The sequence below is a fragment of the Panicum virgatum genome, chromosome 7K (assembly GCF_016808335.1).
Source record: "Panicum virgatum strain AP13 chromosome 7K, P.virgatum_v5, whole genome shotgun sequence".
In the NCBI taxonomy this organism is placed as follows: Eukaryota; Viridiplantae; Streptophyta; class Magnoliopsida; order Poales; family Poaceae; genus Panicum; species Panicum virgatum.
This window is the reverse complement of record NC_053142.1, coordinates 51,676,676-51,689,113: the sequence shown is the minus strand read 5'-3', so window position 1 is coordinate 51,689,113 and position 12,438 is coordinate 51,676,676. Positions and strand designations below refer to the sequence as shown.

Here is a 12,438-nt window from a genome sequence, read left to right as displayed (position 1 = left end):
TCCGGGCAAATTAATTAATTATTCAAAGCTTCTCCTCCCTGACACGGCAGGGGTGAGCTCGGCATGACATGCGTATTGACACTGCCGGGCTCGCTGTCGGCTCACCGACCGTCCGATCCGTGCGTACATGGAAAGGAAAGCTCCTGGATGCTGGTCTCGAGCCTCGACGACAGCGACTGCATGCCCGGCGGCGAACTGTCGACGACCGCCGGCCTCCATGGCGGACAACGCATTCAACACGTGATGATCTCACCTGCATCTACGTGCGTTCCGTGGTGGAAATGTGCGCGCAGTATCCAAGTGCGGCACGACCACGGAGCCGGGTGGCCTGAGACCGCATGACTGCACCGGCACACGGGCTTGCTCGGTGAAAAATCTTTATGTATATATCCTGGAAAGGGACATGAGCATCACATGACTTGGATTACACATGAGAACACAAAAGCGTATGCGGCGAAAGGTTGGAAGTCAATGACGCGCCGCCATGGGCACCGGCGAGCCGAGTCAAGAGCAGCCCCCGATCACCCACCGTCTAGAAGCCAACCCAAACGCCCAAACCCAAGAAAAGACTACGCGAGGCATGGCGTACATATAAACACGACCGTGCACTGAGACAACACCTTCTCCGATCCTCACCAAACCACGAGTCTCGCCGCCGCTGCATTCGTACAGGCAGCAGCTTACACACCGGCCGGCGGCGGCGTGCAAATTAGGATCGGAGCTTCGATCATGGGAGACTACCACAGGATCCACCCGGTGACGGTGGGCTCTCCGCCGCCGCCGTCCGCGCCGCCGGAGCAGGCCAGCAGGGGCAAGAAACCCAGCCACGACCAGCTGCAGCTGCCGGTCACGGCGCCCGCGCCGCTGCCCCCGCCGCCGCGCCGCAAGCGCCGCCACAGCCGCTGCTGCCGGTGCGTGTGCTGGACCCTGCTCGCCGCCGTCCTCCTCGCCGTGGCGCTCGCCGCCACGGCGGGCATCCTCTACCTCGTGTTCCGCCCCAAGATCCCCAACTTCAGCGTGGACCGGCTCACCGTCACCCGGTTCGACGTGAACGCCACGACCATGACGGTGACCGACGCGTTCGACGTCGACGTGACCGCCACCAACCCCAACAAGCGCATCGGCATCTACTACGACGGGGGCGACGTCGCGGCCTTCTTCAACGGCACGCAGCTCTGCCGCGGCGACTTCCCCACGCTGTACCAGGGGCACCGGACCACCGTGCAGCCGCGCATCACGCTCGCCGGAGAGACGCGGCTGGACAGCGCCGTCGCGGGGCAGCTGCTGCGGCAGCAGCAGGCCGGGTTTGTGCCGTTGACGGTGCGCGCCCGTATTCGGATCCGCATAAAGTTCGGAGCCATCAAGCTATGGAAGATGACAGGGAAGGGTGATTGCAACTTCGTGGTCGATAATCTCCGGGCAGGCACTCAGCTTCGCGTCCGATCCAACAGTTGCAGTTTTAAGCTTAAGATCTAGACATCTTAATTTTGCTCATCATTAGTTCGTTTGTTCTATTCCTTGCGCCGTGTACAGTGCATTAGCTATATATCAATAAGATTGCATCTCCCATCCATTTTTATGAATCCATTCAGGCAGCTAGCCTCGGCTAGCGGGGTGGTAGAGATGCAGTGCAATTTCTCTCCATTCTTTTCGGCATGTGTATTCATCATTTGAGTGTAAAAATATAATAGTTACCAGCCATGAAATTATTTATATATAAAAATATACATATGTTAATAAAGGATTTTATTATATTTAAGTTGTTTTTACCTTCCTTAAATTGAGACATTGCTATATGCCAACGATGAAATAGGTCAATGACAAGGTGCTTATTACATGAATCCAATCACAAACCATTTATCTCAAGGTGACTACACGTTATAAAGATGGGAAATGAGAGCTATACTTTTATGAGATTTCTCTAACAATAAACAAAATTAGGTTTATGATTTTGTTCCTTGGCTTTGTCCCCACTAACCCTAATTCCATATATAAATATAAGATTTGTGGGTGAGAGTCAACAATTAAAGCAGTGTATGAAAAAGTGACTGTTTGTTCCTACAAACAACATAATTTAAGCATAGGCATTTTATTATGTAGAGTAGTTACAAAGTTCACGTCAATTAAATATTTTAAATTTATACGTATTGGAGCTTATTAATTAAAAAATAAGATAAAACCTTTAATTTATTAATTACAAAATAAGATAAAATCTTTAATTTATTGGATCTTATTAATTACAAAATAAGATAAAGGCACCTTTAATTTTTATAGTTTTTTTATAGAAACATTTATAGTTTTCATTCACCAATATAAAATACTCTTATTTGCACATCATTTTTACAATCGAAACAAATTTGCATAGTAGACACACATAGAGGTACTCTAAACTGAATTAACAGTCCAACATTGTTATCTCCACACCCTTTCTAGCATCAGTAGATAACATTTCTTTCAACTTTTCACCCAACACCTTGGCATCCCTTTTTCTCATATCTTCCTGCATGGTGGCAACGGCTTACCGCATAGGCACAGGTTGTGCGCATACGCGGCCGCACGGAACAAATTGAAGGGCTTGGCCTGCGGTATCCGCCCACACAATTTGTTGCGTCTAAAGCTCGCGTGCCTCACACTTGTGAGTCTTGTGAAGTTGTCCGGTATCCTCCCGACGAGCGCATTGCTGGACAAGTCGAGCCATTGCAAGCGCACCATCTCTGCCATGGACGCAGGGATGACGCCCCGGACTCGGTTCCTGGAAATGTCTAGCCTCTCCAGGCTGCTCAGTCTCGAGATCGAGCTCGGAATCTGGCCGCCAATGGCGTTGCTTGAGATGTCAAGCCACCTCAGCCCTGCGCCGCGGGTGAATTCAGGCAGGGCACCGGTGATTCTGTTCCCGGACAGGTCCAAGTGCTCTAGTTTTTGTGGGAGAACAATCGGTGAAGGCTTGTTGGAATGGTTATTGGCATCATGATTGGCTGCTGATAAACTTCTGAAGAATTGATCGACGTCGCCAGTGAGATGGTTGTGGGAGAGGTCCATGGATACCAGAGAAGGCAGAGCGTTGCTGATGCCGGTGGGAAGTGGACCAGTGAACCCGTTCCCTGACAGGTTCATGTACCACAGTTTCTGCAGGCCAAGGAATGATGCTGGAATGGAGCCTACAAACATGTTGCCATCCATGGCCAGAGAATTCAGAGACTGGAGGCTGCCCATCTGGGGTGGAATCTGACCACCGAGCTTGTTATGGCTCAGTGACAAATCTGTGAGGCTGTGCAAGGTGCAGAGTGCAGCCGGTATCTCACCGGAGAAGCTGTTGTTGCTGAGGTCCAGCAAGGCCAGGTTCTTGAACTGACCGATAAACCCGGGCACTGCGCCAGAAAAGAGATTGTTGCTCAGATCAAGGTACGCCAACCTCGAAAGACTCCTGTAGCTCGGAGGCACGGCGCCGGAGAGGCGGTTCCGTGCGACGTTGATCTGCTCCAGGCCGGAGACCGCCCCGAGCTCCGGCGGCAGCTGGCCGTCCAGCCGGTTGCCGGCGAGCGACAGGTACTGGAGGGAGCCGAGCTTGCCGAGGCTCCCCGGGATGGCCCCGGCGAGCATGTTGCCCTCGAGGTAGAGCTCCCTGAGGCGCTTCAGCCGCGACAGGGCCGCCGGGATGGCGCCCCCGATCCTGGCCATGTCGCGGATGACCAGGGCCTCCAGGAACTCGAGGCCGCCGAGGGACGGGGACAGGGCGCCCTCCATGTAGTGGCGGCCCTTGGGCGGCGGCGCCTCCAGCTGCAGCGCCACGACCCTCCCCGTGGCGGCGTCGCAGGTGACGCCCTCCCACGCGCCGCAGCAGTCGCCGCCGGCCCACGTGGCAAGGATGCCCGTGGTGTCCGCGGCGACGCCGGCCTTGAAGCCGAGCAGCGCGGCCCGGTCCGCGGGCGAGCACGGCGGCGGCGGCCTGTCGTCGTCGCTACGCGCCGCGCCGACGGCCGCGTCGCCGTTTGGTGCGTGGCCCGCGGAGCTCGACGGCAGGGCGACAAGGAGGATGGCAAGAGCACGCAGGAGCCTTGCAGAAAGCTGCATTGCTCAGGTAATCTTCTCTTATGATCTGATGATGCGTCTGTGTACTCTGCTACTGCACACTGGTGGTGGAGCGATGCGTGAGAAAGAGCATGGATGAGTCAGAAGGAGAAGCGGCAACGTAGGGAACACGAGTGTATGATATGATGGTGCGTGGCCGTGGGAGATGCGAGTGCGATCTGTGACGCGCGAGGATTTATAGCGCGCGGCGACGCCGGGAACGCGGAGGAGCCTCGCGTGCATTCACTGTGCTCATGCGTTGGGGCTAGGCAAGTTAACTTTGGAGCGTTTGGGTGGGGCTTTCGAACTCACCGACCTCGCCGGCGCCGGCCGGGGGCAACGGCATGAGCTGCTGGACTCGCGTGACGGGCGTGAGGAGCGAAGGGCTCTTGATGATGGCTGATGCAGAGAGGAGGGAACACTCGATGGGCAGGCCGTTAGCTGCCGGGTTCAGTTGACTAGAGCTAGCTCCAGCTGCAGCTGCTGCACATCACTGCAGGTACTAGGTTTGCACGCTCGCGTGGTCGGCGATGAATTGAAGTTGAAGCCTGCGGTTTCGTAGGCTTTATTTACAGGCGTCAGCTCCGGGTCACGGGAGTTCGTGGTGGAGCATACGCGCTTCAGTTACAAACTTTGCAGGGTTGCCGTTTCCTGTCGTCACTTGCTGGTTAAGGATTGTTCTCTGCGTGCAAAACCAATGCCGGACAAATTCAGATAAGCTCATTCGCATCGTGTTCGTATTCTTAGCCTCCTCTCTGATCAAGCTAAGCATGCCCTGATACTCACTCATGCTGATTAAGGTGCCCCAAGCAGGGTAGTAGGGGAGAACTGGAAATGCTTTGCCGAAAGGGTGCAGAAGATCAAGCAAGTAGTACATCTGTACATGGTGCCCATGTGAGTTGGAAAGAGGACTGAAATTGTGGTTTCCCTTCGACTTTATCAAATCTCACGAAATTAACAGCAGAGCTGTAGGATGCTTTGCTCTCTCTCTCTCTCGTGCTGAATTAGAGTTCAGCATTCCATTCACGAAATTAGATGTTGAGCCACATGTCACTCACACAAGCTGTCCACAACATTTTTTTATTGAATTTCCGCAGCATTATCAATCATATTTGTTCGTCTTTTGCCTAGAATATTTTGGGCCGGATTTACATCCTCCTCGGGCCTCAGGCCTCAGCCCACTTTAGTCGGCAGGCCTTGGGCCCTGGCTTTCTCCACTGTGTTTCTGCCCCAACCTGGCTTTCTCCGTGCTCGTGCTGTCGAAGAGTTGAATCAATTCCTTATCAGGAAACCATGTTGTCGACGTACGATTAAATTGTGAACCGGCTAGCAATTTCACCGACGGCGATCACCAATTGAATAGTTGGAGAAATATTTTGGGAGGATGGTGCAGTTGGGGATTGATTGACGCGTAGGTGCGCGTGTCCACGGCCAACTCCCTCGCCACGAGCTGTTCTGGAAGGAGGCGGCAAACAAGTTGCTGGCATGGCATCCTCGTCCGGCAGGATCGCCGCCGGTTTCTGCTCCACGATCCCGTCATCAATCTAGCGTGGCACCATGCTACCGTGCAGCTCCCGCGCTGCCTGACGAGGACGATCAGCTAGCCCCGAGCGCAACCCACGCATGATCTGGGCCGCACGAGTCCAGGCGGATGGCTGTCAAGGTCCCATGGCGATCAACACCGTCCGCCCCTGGTCGTGACAAGGACGCCGCCTCTCCTCTGCTGCACACTGTGGCTCGCCGGAACCACCCCGCGCCTTCCATCGGACGGTTGCCCAGACGACACCACATCCTCTGCCGGCGAGCTCACAAGCGTGCTCCACCGCGCTCCAGAGATGCACCCGACCTGGGCTGGGCCTCCGCGCCATCAACCTCCCGCGCGGCCGCGCCTGCTGGACGAGGACGACGGAGTCCTACAATCGGGCCGCACGAATCCGATCCAACGGTCGACAAGACCCAGGGGTGGACGGTATTTCAAATGCCGTCCACCCCCGGTCGGTATTTGGCCATCCCTGGAATATAATGCCGCTTTGGCTGCATGCCGTGCCCTGCCGCCGTGGCTCACCGGAGAGCCGCCGCGCCTCGAGCGTAGGTTGCCTGTCGAAAGTCGAATGATCTTGCCCAAACCCAGCACGTATCTCCGCCGCCGATCGCGCGCCGCCTGTCGCAGCCATCTCCGGTCAGATCGGTGCCAGCACCGCCGCACCGGCCGGCCCGAGGTTGCCGAGTTCCATGGGCGCGGTGCATTTGGGTAGCGTCGATTCTTCCTTGTTGGATCCATGATCACAAGACAACTGGACTCTGCTCGCCGCCGCCGCCGCCGCTCATCCATTCCGTGCCCAAGGCCAGCCCCTGCTCGCCGACGCCGCCTCTATTTCCCTTGGAGCCGTCAGCTTACGGCTGCATGACGTCCTCGAAAAAATGCGCGCGTCCGGACGCGGTCACGCGGGAGCTGTTCTTTGCGAGGGACAAGAAAACGCCATTGCTGCGATCGTGCTGTCTGCCCGCGCTGCAAAGTACTTTGATCCTCCGCTCGGATTTAAGTATGGAAACTGGGAGGCTCCGGCCTCCGCCATGGCGCTGGCACTGGCAGCATCCACCACCCGCGCGGCGACCTCACCGACTCCTCCGTCCACCACATCTGAGCCGCACGAGTCTGATCCAAGGGCCAAGAGGGTACCAGGGGTGGACACGATTCGGTATTTCGAATACCGTCCACTCACGATCAAGTTGGTCGAGAGTTTTGTTAGATCTTTCAGGGTTTTCTTTTCAGTTTCTCGTCAATTTGGTGACGGCCTAGCTAGCTCCAATAATTCCAAAGGTGGCGTCTGTGATGTGTGCCTCCCACCAGGAACAAGCGCATGGACACGCATTAGCTAGCCAGCCAGGCCACGGCCACTCCCTTCTCTTTCACTAGCGTTGCAAATGCAATGCCGTTGGCGTTGGTGACATCTCCACTACAGCGACGCCAGGATTAGATCGTTGTCGCGTTTCAGTAGAGGCCTCTATTATTTCAGCACTCGCCTGCTGCGTGCCTAAGCATCCCTTGCAAGCATGTCTTCTCCTTTTCATTTGTTTAAGCAATCCTTTCATTATCTCCTCATAACCACATTTTGTTGTAAAGTTCAGAGCCTCTAATTGGGTAGGTTATTCAGATGTTGTTAATTATCGCCCTAATCAATCTCTGCTGGCACTGTGTGTCTAGAAATTGAGTCATACATGTATAATTAGTCAGGTGGATCGATATATATGCATAATGAATAGATTCGTACAGTACAAAATTAAAAGAGATTGTCAGGTTTGTAGTTTCATACAGACCATCCCTGCCTTTTTCTTGAGAAAGAGAGATATATATAGAAACTACGGCAACCAACCATCCCTGCCTTTCTGTTGAAAACATTTTATTTTGGAAAAGGGAAACTTTATTTATTTTAAGAAGAAAACATCGAGGTGATACATCATCTTGAAAAATTTCCCGGCCTCTGTCGGAAGGGCACACAACCTGGTGACCTCTTACCGCAGTCCATATGTAGAATAAGTGGACTGTCATTTTCTGCCGTACAAGTTAGCAATATGAGTTACTACTTTCTAGTAGAGCAATATATGTGTATATGTAGGCTTTTGGAGGCCGGGCATGCATGCAGCTGACTGCAAAATACAGCTAAAGAATTGCAGCACTAGTGACAAGAGAGAGCAAATCATATGCTAATCTTTCAGGAATGAACTTCCAACCTAGCGTTCAACACTTCAACTAACTCGAGCTACTATTTTTTGTTCTTCAGTGGCTGGTGAGCACGCCATTTTAAATTGGCCACAAAAGGGGATTGGAAAGGATTTTAAAGGACGAAAGGACAGCCGACTCAGATGTCATGTTTCACCCAATGACATGTGTTTGCACTGCGTGATCTCTCCCCCCTGCAAGTTGATGCAGCGTTAGCATGTCCATTACTATAACCAAAAGAAGTCTGGCTTTCTAACTCATCCCACTAAGTGACAAATAATAATTACTTTGTAAAAGGTTACAATGATTGTAACTTTCTTCATGTAATCAAGATGGTTATGCATTACATGCAACCGTTTTGTTTCTAGATGGTTGATATATATAGGTTATGTTTATTTTGATAGTACATACTTGACTAGTTTTGCATACTATACTATACATGCTATCATGGTATTAGATTCTGTTAATACAGCCTCGCAAAAAAAAGAAATTCTGTTAATACAGTGTGCATAACAAGGGAGTGTGCTATACTTTCTTTTCTTGGTGAGCTCATGTTCACCGGTATCTGATCGAGTATATATCTTCTTAGGCCCTGTTTAGTTCTCAAAAAAATTTCTACGGTACCCATCACATCGAATCTTCGTATATATGCATGGAGCATTAAATGCAGTTGAAAAAAATAACTCATGACACAGTTTGACTGTAAATGACGAGACGACTCTTTTAAGCCTAATTAGTCCATAATTGAACACTAATTACCGAATAACAACGAAAGTGCTAATACCAAAACCCAAAAATTTTCGCGAACTATACAAGGCCTTAGATGAAATAGCAGTGCTCCTACTCATGGTTCCAAAGAAGGAAATTACATGTTTTCATCTTGATGCATGCTAGTATGTTTTCATCTTGATGCATGCTAGTAGCTTAGTCAAGTTGGAGTTTCATCAGCATCAAAAACTCCTTTTGAGTCTTTACACGTAGAGAGAGAGAGGCACTGATCAACACAACCAAACTAAAGATTGATCTGGTCGTGCAAGGATCGGAGCTTTTATGTGGTCCCTGCAAGCCTTTGTCAACAAGGCCAGCAAGCAATACGTTTGATAGCTATTGCACATCAAAAACATTCGGCCGGCATGGTACAGTCCTCGTCACCATGTATCAATTGCCAAGACCGTGTAGATTCCTTAACATACTGAAATACCTCTGTCTGGAGTCTAGGTTCAGTTCACTGTACCACTTGTCTGCTAACAGCAATATATGAAAGCATTGTCTTAAATACCTTAGCTTTCATCGGCATTATTTGTTCAGTATTCAATAAGTATAGAATTGGCTCTGAGAAAATTAAAGAAGTATCATGAAAGATAAAGGGCAGTATCGAATCTACTAGCAAATAAAAGGTGTTTTTATTCAGACAAAGGGAGGGAAAGTGAGCACCTTAATAAAAGACTCAAAAATGCCAAAACCCGACGAAACTGAATCGTGCTTTGCCTCGCTATCCAACTTCACTTCAGCATTATTGCACGCACGATGATGTTAAGGAATATTAGTGCTGGCTTTAGTCTTGAATTATGACAGACTTTCCAACAAAACTTATGTTTCAGATATGCTTTGCCACGCAAATGCAGATTCAGCGAATATATTTCACTTCAAAATCCAATTTGAATCAATATCGTGAAGAGAAGAATGGTAAGTGGGCAAGCATGCAGTTTTTTTTAAGAAAAAGCATGTAGTTACACACCTTCAGTTCTGCATCTGCACCAACCACACCATTGGTTCTGCCACTACCACTGCTGTTACACTGCAACAACTGTTGCAAACAGAAGCTAAGCTACGCCAGTGATATGATAGGCAGAGTCCGGCACAAATAAATCCACCCCCTCCCGCATCCTTCTCACTTCCAAAAAATTCAGTTCAGTTCACTTCACTTCAGAAGCAGCAGCTAGCAGCTAGAGAAGAAAAGGAGCGCGCTCCCACGCATCCACAAGCTCATCAGCGCCATGCAGGCCACAACCATCAAGAAGCTTCTCCTCCTCTTCGTCGCCACGTTCATGCTGATCATCTCCCACGCATCATCCCTGCGCTTCCAGTACATCAACTCTCACAACTTCACCACGAAAACGAGCGCAAGCGCGACGTCGTCGTCCTCTGCTGCTGCTCACCGCAGCCGCAACCCTTCGCTCGCCTTGGTGCACCGCGACGCGATCACCGGCGCGACGTACCCCTCGCGCCGCCACGCGGTGGTCGACCGCGTCGCCCGAGACAATGCGCGCGCCGAGTACCTCGTGAGGCGCCTGTCCCCGACGGACTTGGGCTCCGAGGTGGTGTCCGGCCTCGACGAGGGAAGCGGCGAGTACTTCGTCCGCGTCGGCGTCGGCTCGCCGCCCACGGAGCAGTACCTCGTGGTGGACTCCGGCAGCGACGTCATCTGGGTTCAGTGCAAGCCGTGTCTGCAGTGCTACGCGCAGGCCGACCCGCTGTTCGACCCCGCCTCGTCGACCACCTTCTCCGGCGTGTCGTGCGGGTCGGCCATCTGCCGGATGCTCTCCAGCTCCGGGTGCGGCGACGCGGGGAGGTGCCGGTACGAGGTCTCCTACGGGGACGGGTCGTACACCGAGGGCGTGCTCGCGCTCGAGACGCTCACGTTCGGAGGCACGGCGGTGGAGGGCGTCGCCATCGGCTGCGGCCACCGCAACCGCGGCCTCTTCGTCGGCGCGGCGGGGCTGCTGGGCCTCGGCTGGGGCCCCATGTCGCTCGTCGGGCAGCTCAGCGGCGCGGCCGGTGGCGCGTTCAGCTACTGCCTCGCGAGCCGCGGCGCCGGGTCCAGCGCCGACGCCGGGTCGCTGATCCTCGGGCGGAGCGAGGCGGTGCCGGAGGGCGCCGTGTGGGTGCCGCTGGTGCGCAACCCGCAGGCGCCGAGCTTCTACTACGTGGGCCTGTTGGGGATCGGCGTCGGGGACGAGCGGCTCCCGCTGGAGGCCGGGCTGTTCCAGCTGAGCGACGTCGGCGCCGGCGGCGTGGTGATGGACACGGGCACGGCGGTGACGCGGCTGCCGCAGGAGGCGTACGCGGCGCTGCGGGACGCGTTCGCGGGCGCCGTGGGCGCGCTCCCGCGCGCGCCGGCCATGTCGCTGCTGGACACGTGCTACGACCTGAGCGGGTACACGAGCGTGCGGGTGCCCACCGTGTCCTTGTACTTCGACGAGGGCGCGACGCTGACGCTGCCGGCGAGGAACCTGCTGGTGGAGGTGGACGGCGGGATATACTGCCTGGCGTTCGCGCCGTCGTCGTCGGGGCTCTCCATCCTGGGGAACGTTCAGCAGGAAGGGATCCAGATCACCGTCGACTCGGCCAACGGCTTCATTGGCTTCGGGCCCAACACGTGCTAGATTGGTGTTGGTGTTCCCCCTGCCATACTGCCATCCAGCTACTGCAAGCTTACTTTATGTACTGTATGCAGGGTTTTCAATTTCGTTTGACAAAAAATTTCGGACTGGGCCGAAATCAGCGAATTTCGCGAAATTTCGACAGAAATTTATTTTTAGATTATTTTTAAAAATACTTTTAAATATATTTAAATTATTATTTTCAAAATTTTCAAATTTCGGAGGGGGCCGAAATCAGCAAATTTCGCGAAATTTTGCTGAAATTTTGAACACTGACTGTATGTACTCGCCGAGCAGCGTACTGTGCCTGCTAAAACGTAGGCATACGGAATGAGTGTATCGTACCGTGTGTATAAATTAGTTAGTTGTAGTACATACATAGAGTAACAGAGTATGCTTTCCTGTGTGTTAGGAAAGCTCCTGAATGAAGTTTGTAAAGATCGAAAGGATATAAGAGCAATTTTAATAGGGTTTTTAAATTTGGGTGAGCAAATGTCTATTTAGAAGCCCACATCTAAATTTTGGTCACCTAAATATGGGCCTCTACTCCAGCAGCCTGAGTAAATTGGGTTTCTACAGAGAGCCCATAGTTGGCAGCCCAAATAGAGGGCCACCAAATTGGGGGAGAGAGAAATTTAGAAGACCTACCAAAATAACAGCCCATTTGAAAGGCATGTTGGAGATCAATTTTTTGCATCCACCGAGCAAATATGGATATGGCAGCTCATTTAGTAGCTCCAGTGGAGTTGCTCTTGATCAGTTGATCTGCCCATCACATCCAGGCGACGAGAACACCATGTGCCCATGTCAAAGTTCCAACAGCATGATTGGTGTTCGCTTGGTCATGGTCTCCGCAGAGTGCAGAACACGTTCACTTGGCGTGTGCAAGGTTGCAAGTGAATGAAGGGATGATGTCCCCGACGGCGACGGACCAATAATGCAGTTCGTCACCTTTCACCCTTCAACTTGGCCTGTACGGACGTGGAAATCGACAGTGCAAACAACAATTTGCTTCGGAAAATAGTATGATCACAAGCTTAACCCACAGCATTATGGACAATTTTTCAGCTGTAGAACGGTTTCAGCCACATGGAAGACTGTATTTTTTAAAGCAATTCAGGAGCCACAACAGCCACAGGTAAGACCTTTTATTTTCTGCTCATACCATGCACTTGCTTTCATTGAAAGACACCTTATCCATGTTTTGCTGCAGCAAAAGGGGGTGGGCGGCACGAGTATCACCAAGGACCTCTTATTCCCACCCCA

The 12,438-nt window shown here is 52.4% G+C and overlaps 3 protein-coding genes across 3 annotated transcripts; 2 read left to right on the top strand and 1 right to left on the bottom strand.

Moving 5' to 3' along the window:
• Window positions 1-528: 528 nt before the first annotated feature.
• Window positions 529-1,759, top strand: LOC120642115 (NDR1/HIN1-like protein 6). Its single transcript, XM_039918518.1, has one exon. It carries the CDS (start codon window positions 730-732, stop codon window positions 1,474-1,476), a length of 747 nt encoding a protein of 248 aa, XP_039774452.1. The 5' UTR covers window positions 529-729; the 3' UTR covers window positions 1,477-1,759.
• Window positions 1,760-2,303: 544 nt separating this feature from the next.
• LOC120642114 (DNA damage-repair/toleration protein DRT100-like) lies at window positions 2,304-4,221 on the bottom strand. Its single transcript, XM_039918517.1, has one exon. The coding sequence runs from the start codon at window positions 4,069-4,071 to the stop codon at window positions 2,491-2,493; it is 1,581 nt and encodes a 526-aa protein (XP_039774451.1). The 5' UTR covers window positions 4,072-4,221; the 3' UTR covers window positions 2,304-2,490.
• Window positions 4,222-9,408: 5,187 nt separating this feature from the next.
• LOC120642113 (protein ASPARTIC PROTEASE IN GUARD CELL 2-like) lies at window positions 9,409-11,536 on the top strand. The gene has a single exon (XM_039918516.1). The coding sequence runs from the start codon at window positions 9,787-9,789 to the stop codon at window positions 11,173-11,175; it is 1,389 nt and encodes a 462-aa protein (XP_039774450.1). The 5' UTR covers window positions 9,409-9,786; the 3' UTR covers window positions 11,176-11,536.
• The last annotated feature ends 902 nt before the right edge of the window (window positions 11,537-12,438 follow it).

Excerpts from the sequence above, each read along its gene's own strand:
- LOC120642115 (XM_039918518.1), top strand. The coding sequence starts at position 730 with ATGGGAGACTACCACAGGATCCACCCGGTGACGGTGGGCTCTCCGCCG.
- LOC120642114 (XM_039918517.1), bottom strand. The coding sequence starts at position 4,071 with ATGCAGCTTTCTGCAAGGCTCCTGCGTGCTCTTGCCATCCTCCTTGTC.
- LOC120642113 (XM_039918516.1), top strand. The coding sequence starts at position 9,787 with ATGCAGGCCACAACCATCAAGAAGCTTCTCCTCCTCTTCGTCGCCACG.